We start from the raw sequence: 7710 nt of genomic DNA on the forward strand, positions 1-7710 counted from the left end.
CTCTTCCTGGCAGAGCAGCCTCCTCTGCCTCCCAGCCTCAGCAACGGAACCGCAGCCCCCACCGCCAAGCCCACCCCCACGCTCATCAAGGTACCGTTTTCCAGCCAACTGTCCTTCCTCCCCACGTCCCCTGAGCCCTGCTGTGACTTCATTCCAGTGTAGCGACAGCTTCAGGGGATGGGGCTGCATGTTTTCCCCCCCCTGGTCCGGGCCCAGCAAAGGTCACTGAGGTAATGTGGGGTGCTTCCTGTTCTCTGCAAGGACACTGGCTGTCACAGTCATAGCCACCATTTGCTGAGCACGGTGTGCCAGGCTCTTGCTCCTGCCTTTCCCATGGAAGCATGCTCACCCGTCCCCTCTGGGTCACCGACAGCCTCGTGAAGCAGTAAAGAACCCCGTTCCACAAGGGACGAAACTGGGGAGTAAAGTGCAGGCCTGAGGCCTCGCAGCTGCCAGTGTCGACCGTCTGTTTTTATTCTCCGAGGCCTGAGCTGAACTGCCTGAAGCAGCCATGGGTTTACCATCAGCCCCCCAAGATGCCTACTGGGGACCTTGTGTGGGGGACACTGTGCCGGGCACCACCAGTCCTCCCTGCCTCCAGGGTCCCCAGGACCTTGGCCTGTGCTCCTGCTGGCGGTCCCCTTCTCCTCCCCAACCCCCACCTCCCGCCGCCGCCCACGCGCTTCCCTCGCTGGTCTTCAGCCCCCTGCACAGAGTCTGCTCCTGGGCCTCTCCTGTCGCTCACAGCGGGGAGCTGGCCAGCTTCTTGTTCTCTCCTGTAGCCTGAGTCCCCGCCGTGCCTCCGCTGCTGCCCTCCTGTGTGGGGCCCCCGCCGCCAGGCCGGCCCCGTGCGCGTGGTCTCTGTGAAGCCCCATGGCTCACAGGAAGTTTTGTAGGTTGTCCCCGTCCCAGGGGAAGCAGCCAGTGCCCCCTGCCTGGTCCCTGGCGCTCCAGAGTTGCCTGTTGGCTCTGGTCTACTCTATCATCCGGCACCTCTCACCTCTGTAGTCTGTTCCTGAGGCCACAGATGTCAAAGGTTTTCCCCCACAATTCCTCCCTCAAAACTGCTCGTCAGGTGAGCAGCGCCTTTCTCTGACCCCTGGCACTCAAGAGGATAGCGTATATCACCTGTCTGCACTTCCTCTTCTCTGCAGTGCCTCAGCCTGCGGGCTGGCTCCCCAGCCCTGCCAGAGAACCCTCCTCACGGGTCTAACTGCAGGCCCTCTTGGGTCCCGCCCCTTTCTCTTGCTTTCCCTCGCCTTCCTTTGTGGCTGCTCATCCCCTGGCTCCTCCTCCTGCCTCAGTGGGGTGCTCCCCAGGCCCGGCCCTTGCCCCCGTCCTCCCTCACAGCTCCGTGCTCCACAGCCTTGCCTGTGTTCCCTCCGCGGGTCCGTCCCCATGCACTTGGGTGCCCTGCCAGCTCCGCTCCGCAGCCTCGTGCCTTCTCCCTCTTCCCGTGCTCCCTAGCAAAACCAGAACCGTTTCCTGACTTCCACGACGGGACTGCCGTCGTCGGTGGGGCCAGAGCTTGAAACTGTAAACCTTTGACCCGCTCGCCTGCCACATGCTTCTGCTGTCCAGTCCTCCTCTAGTCTGTCACCTCTGTGCAGACCTTTGCATCAGACCTCAGCTGACCCCACATCAAGTCTCCAGCCTCCTGTTTGGCATTCTCTTCTTAGAAATGTCTAGGCCCTCCACCTCTGTGCCTGGCACTCCCTTGCTGACCCTTGTCCTTGTCCAGCTCCCCGCTCCCTGCCCCACAGACAGGGCCCTTCATGGTCTGTGGTCCTCACTGATGCTTGAGGCCCAGTGGGAGGTCTCCCTGTGTGCCAGCTGGGGGTCTTTGGAGGTCCATTTAGTGAAGGAACAAGAGCTTTTGGAGTCCTGGGCTTGGGTCCCAGCTTTTTCACACAATGAGATCAAGGCCACTCTGCGACCTTGGGCAAGTGACTTCTCTGAGCCTGTTTCTTGATTTTCAAGTAGACATGCTCTTTCCTGCTCAGGCAGGGTTCCTGTAGGTCTGTGTGACATAGTCTTTATAAAGTACCTGATATGGATGGCACGAGCTCCAAAATCCAGCTGTATTTCTCTTCCTGTCATGTTCGCTCTTTGCTCGGATGACAGTGACATCTACATTTGGTTGGTTTTCTCTCCACCCTCTGTCAGCCCTTGCCCCCTGCTTTGGATGCTTCTGGGCACTGATGAGGCCTCTGCTTTTGGAGGGGTTGCAGTCCAGTAGGGGGAAAGTAGCACTGTGCAAGGTGCCTCCTCAGAATCCACTCTCTTGTGGAAGGGACACCAGCCTTTCCTGTGGGGACCTCACTCTGAGAAGCCCACACTGCCTCCTTGACGGCACCTTCTGTCTCCTGCGCCCTCAGCAAAGCCAACCCAAGTCTGCCAGTGAGAAGTCACAGCGCAGCAAGAAAGCCAAGGAGCTGAAGCCAAAGGTGAAGAAGCTCAAGTACCACCAGTACATCCCCCCGGACCAAAAACAGGACAAGGGGGCGCCACCCCTGGACTCCTCCTACGCCAGGATCCTGCAGCAGCAGCAGCTCTTCCTCCAGCTCCAGATCCTCAACCAGCAGCAGCAGCAGCACTATAACTACCAGACCATCCTGCCTGCCCCGCCAAAGTAGGAACCCGCCTCGGCATCGTCCCACCCATCCCATCTGTAGGCGCCCCAAGACAGGCAAAGGCCAGGTCCGGGTGGGTGAACCCAAACCTGCAAGGACTCTTTGGTCAGGATCCTGCAAGAGTGGTCCCCAGGACCCAGTTCCCTTTGTCCCATGCCCGTCTCTACCCAGCCCTGCAGAGTTCGACGGGGAGCCTCGATGGGTGCTCATTTTTTGCCTTTTCTTCTCAGGCCAGCAGGTGAGGCCCTAGGAAGTAGTGGGCCCGCCCCAATGCGCAGCCTCTCCACTACCAGTACCAGCTCCAGCTCAGGCGCCCCTGGGCCCAGTGGGCTGGCACGTCAGAACAGCACCTCACTAGCTGGCAAGCCAGGAGCCCTGCCTGCCAACCTGGATGACATGAAGGTAGGTCGTCTCCCCGAGGTGCTCGTTTTTAGGGAAAGCAGCCGGCCCAGAACCCACGGTCATAGAAGGCAGAACAGAGTTCAAGATTCTGGTCTCCAGCAGAAGCACTTGGGACCTGTCAGGGCCTGGTCATCTCTGACATCAGTCTGGTCGTTGTGGTTATCATCATTAATGTCATCAGCCAGCATCTGTCCAGGCCCTTGGGGCTTACAAAGCCCCTCTACCTCTTTCGCTGCTTTTGTGAGAAATGAGTATCCCCGCTGCTTAAGGATGGGCAAGCGGAGGCATCTCGAGTAGGGGTCTGGCCAGTGGTAGAGCCAGGATTCAGCTTCAGGTCTTTCCTGTTCAGCACCCGCACTGTGTCACTGGACACCCCACCCAGTCTGCTGGGCAAGTGCTGAGTAGGGCCTTGGCGGGGCGGGTCCTGCTTGGGGCCCGGCTTCTTTTCTCTGCCCTGATCAGAAGATGCAGTGGACCAAATTCCCCCTCAGGAGTTTGTTGTCTGAGCCAGGCGTACCTGACCCCTCCTGAGCCATGCCTGACCCAGCAAGACTCAGCCCTCACCAGGGCATTCAGGCTCAGGCTTGAGTCCGTCAGACCTGGATGTAACTCCTGACTGCTGCTCACTAGTTGTAATATCCAGTTAGTTCAATTAAGTATTTAGTGAACACCAGGTACCATGCTAGGGCTGGGGACAGCTGAGGGGAATGTCGTGCCCAGACACAGGTGCAGGGAGCATTTTAATCAGGCTCCTGGAGCATTTTAATCATCCCGAGGCATGGGTTGAGGCTGGGCCTGGAGGACACGTGACTCGCCCTCCAGGGCTATGGGGATGTTGGAGGGTTGATGTATATGAAGCTGCCAGTGGGGCCCAAGAGATGAGGCCTAACGGACAGGAAGCTTGTCCCTCCCGACCTCCTCCGACTGCCCTCCCGCCCGGACCCAGTTCCCTTTGTCCCCCGCTGCGCTGACTCCGCACCCCTTGCAGGTGGCAGAGCTGAAGCAGGAGCTGAAGTTGCGGGCGTTGCCCGTCTCGGGCACCAAGACAGACTTGATTGAGCGCCTGCGCGCCTACCAAGAACAAGTCAGCTCTGCCCCGGGAGCCCCCAAGACCCCTGCCGCCACCTCTCTCCTGCCCAAGACTGGTGAGGTGGTGGTAGCCTTCCCGGCGGCCCGCCTAAGCACAGGGCCTGCCCTGGTGGCGGCAGGCCTGGCCCCAGCCGAGGTGGTAGTGGCTACGGTGACCAGCAACGGAGTGGTGAAATTCGGCAGCACGGGCTCCACACCCCCCGTCTCCCCCACCCCCTCAGAGCGTTCACTCCTTAGCACAGGCGATGAGAACTCCACACCCGGGGACACCTTTGGTGAGATGGTGACATCGCCACTGACCCAGCTCACCCTGCAGGCCTCGCCATTGCAGATCCTTGTGAAGGAGGAGGGCCCCCGGGCTGGGACCTGCTGCCTGAGCCCTGGGGTGCGGGTAGAGTTGGAGGGGCGTGACAAGGACCAGATGCTGCAGGAAAAGGACAAGCAGATCGAGGAGCTGACCCGCATGCTCCGGCAGAAGCAGCAGCTGGTGGAGTGGCTCAGGCTGCAGCTGGAGCAGGAGAAGCGGGCCCAGCAGCCTGCGCCGGCCCCGGCCCCCTCCCCGACCCCTGCTCCCCTCGGCATCCCGGTGAAGCAGGAGAATGGCTTCTCCAGCTGCCAGCTGAGCCCGCAGCCCCCGGGCCCCACTCACCCCTTCAGCCCCAGCCTGGCGGCCCCCAGCGCCCACCACGTGGATGCTTGTGCCCTGGCACCCCCGGCCGTGGTGGTGAAGCAGGAAGCCGTGCTGCCAGAGTCGGAGCCGGCCGCCACGCCCCAGCTGCTTCTGGGCCCACAGGGTCCCAGCCTCGTCAAGGGGGTCGCACCTCCCACCCTCATCACTGACTCCACAGGGACCCACCTTGTTCTCACAGTGACCAATAAGAATGCAGACAGCCCTGGCCTGGCCAGTGGGAGCCCCCAGCAGGTACCTGGGTGTGGGAGGGGCAGGGGCCACAGGAGGGTGTGAAGATACTTCTAATGACAGCCCCGTTGACCAGGCGCCCCCATGGCTGGGCATGCTAGGCTTGCTTCCTTTAATCTTCAACCCTCTGAAATGAGGGCTTGCTATCCTCATGTCACCAAGGAGGGTAGTAAGGCCTGGGAAGGTTAAGGTACCTGCTTACAACCCGTAGTCATGAGGGTGGTGGTAGATACTGCCCACCTCTCTGGCCGTTGTTATCAGCACATTTCTGTTCCCTGGCAGAGGGCTCCTGGGCAGCCCCACCCAGGCCGGGCCCCCTCCCTCTGCTTCCTGGGCGTAGTGGGGCCCTGGGCAAGGGTCAGGGTCGCCCCCTTCCGAGTAAGAGGTTGTGGGCTCAGCTTTCTGGCCTGGCATCTGGGGGGGCCACTGGGCTGAGTCTGGTTTGAGCTCCACTCCTCTCTCCCCCCTCAGAGAGGCCAGCTGTCCCACACCAAGGTGTCATCGGCAGCTGGCTCTCTGCTGCTGCCGCCTTCACAGCCCAGACCCTCCACCCAGCCTGGTCCAAAGGTGAGGCAGTTTTAGGCTTTGTGTGGCCTCTAAGCCCTGTAGAACTCCAGGGTGGAGGGGACAGTGACAAGAGGCACCTCAGGATGGGGGACAAGGACCCTGAGCAGCCTCAGGCAGAAGGGAGGAGAGGGGAAATCAGCCCAGAGCCCCTCCCTCCCTCCTGCATGGCTTGTACCAAACCCCAGGTGGCCGGTCACCCCATGCCTACCCAACCTTCTGTGGGGTCAGAGGTCAGGGTCTCCCCCACCCCTACCCCAACTCATATCTCCTCTTCCCCAGTGGCTTCCATGAAAATTTACCAAAAGCCAGTATAGGCGGCCACATTTTCCTGGCCAGCCTCCCGCCTGTGCTTCTCAAGTGTGCAGGGCCTTGAGCCTGCTTCCCTCACGCCAACCACTGCTCTGTCACTGTTCTCCTGTTCAGCCCTTGTCCCAGCCTGGTTCTCCATCCCCTGGCCCACCAGCCCAGATGGACCTGGAGCACCCGCCACAGCCCCTCTTTGGGACCCCCAGTTCTCAGCTTAAGAAGGAGCCACCTGGGTATGAAGAAGCCGTGAACCAGCCACCCAGACAGCAGGTGAAGAAGGTAGACTGAGGCCTGGCCAGGGTGGGTGGCTGCCTATGCTGCTGGCTGGGCTCCCACAGTCCCCTCCGTCCCGAGTCCAGCCAGAGGATAGTGGTGGGCAGGAGCCAGTCTTGGGGGGTCCCAGAGGCCTTGGGGAATGGGCTGTTCCAGGCAGCATGCTAGCGCCCGGCCCAACAGAGGAGATGTGGGCTCCGGGAGCCCGAGCACAGGCCAGTGGGCTGGCTCTGCAGGTCCAGCTGCCGGCTCGGGCAGAAGGGGAGAAGGCCTGTGACCGGAGCTGGGACTCCTGTTACAGGATTTCTTTTCTATTTTTGTTGCACAGGAAAATGGTTCCTCGAGCCAACAGATGGATGATCTGTTTGACATTCTTATTCAGAGTGGAGGTAAAGCCCAGACCCCCAAGCTACCCGGCCAGTCTCCTTTCTCCATAGGTCTCCAGCCCCGTGGTGGGTTGATCCGTTGGGTTTTGTTTGGCTATTGAACACTTAATGGGAGACAGGCCTTGTACTTTGGATGCAGCAACAGCCGAGATGCGCACCACCTCCAGTGCCTGGGCAGGGACCCCGGGAGGAGTGGGAGTTGTAGCCTCAACACACTTCCGCTTTACCCGGCACCCACTGCCTGGCAGGAACTGTCCCTATAGCTGAGACACAGCAGTGAGCAAAACAGCGAACGCCTTCGCATGGGAGATGAATGATAGGCACATTACGTCCTAGAGGAGAGGACCTTACGGAAAGCAGGAAAAGGTGTTGGGTGGGCGGGGCTGGGCGCGGTCAGCCTGGATGTGCGGGGCAGGGGCAAATGACAAGGACTTGCGAGTGCAGGGTAGAGGGGCTTTGACTGTGGACGATGCCAGAATCTACCACACAGCTCTGAGCGCTGGTTGGTTGTGCTGGAAGAGCAGCATCAGGCAGTGGTCCAGGCTGTAGTGATCTAGGCCAAGCCGCTGGGGCGGTAGCAGCAAAGTGGGGAAGTCTGGAGTCTGGGTATGTGTTGGACAGTGCCAGTTCGATTTCTTTATGGATTGGGCATGTGGCAAGAGGGCAGCCAAGGATGACGCCAAGCGTTTCAGCCTGAGTTAGCAGCTGTAGTTGGGCACGTGGAACAGGCATCAGTGCAGCTGAGTTGGGCTTAGCTATGTCCCAAGACAGAAGTCATCACGTGGACAGCCCAGGTGAGGTCTGGGCTGGAGGCTGAAATCGGGGGGTTGCTGCTGTCTAGTCTGGCTTTCGGAGCCATGAGGCTGGTTGAGCAGAGGACAGGGCAGAGCCAGGGCACAAGCAGATGAGGCGAAGCAGTAGGCCCAGGGGTGGAGGGTACCCTCGAAGGTGAAGTCCTGAAGCCAAGGGCTGCTGACAGAAGTTAGGAAAGATGGAGACCAAGTTCTGGTGGCTCTCAGTGACCTCTGCCAGGGTGCTATAGTGGGACCATGAGCACGTGCCTACTTCAGCAGGCTGAAGAGGGGCTGAGGGTGTGGGAGACAGCCGGTCTGGAGCGGTCTCTGCAGAGGGGACC

General features: G+C 60.5%; 1 protein-coding gene across 1 annotated transcript in view; it reads left to right on the plus strand.

The window, feature by feature from the left end:
• The window catches only part of MKL1 (megakaryoblastic leukemia (translocation) 1), a 92412-nt gene that overhangs the window by 81647 nt on the left and 3055 nt on the right, over positions 1-7710 (plus strand). Inside the window, exons 7-12 of the mRNA XM_025050621.1 lie at positions 1-90; positions 2379-2632; positions 2864-3035; positions 4024-5046; positions 6034-6186; positions 6518-6578. The exon at positions 1-90 is cut by the window's left edge and continues 102 nt beyond it. Of these exons, the coding sequence (XP_024906389.1) occupies positions 1-90; positions 2379-2632; positions 2864-3035; positions 4024-5046; positions 6034-6186; positions 6518-6578 (1753 nt within the window). The remainder of the gene's footprint in view (positions 91-2378; positions 2633-2863; positions 3036-4023; positions 5047-6033; positions 6187-6517; positions 6579-7710) is intronic.

Source organism: Pteropus alecto, unplaced genomic scaffold (genome assembly GCF_000325575.1).
Source record: "Pteropus alecto unplaced genomic scaffold, ASM32557v1 scaffold157, whole genome shotgun sequence".
Taxonomy (NCBI): Eukaryota; Metazoa; Chordata; class Mammalia; order Chiroptera; family Pteropodidae; genus Pteropus; species Pteropus alecto.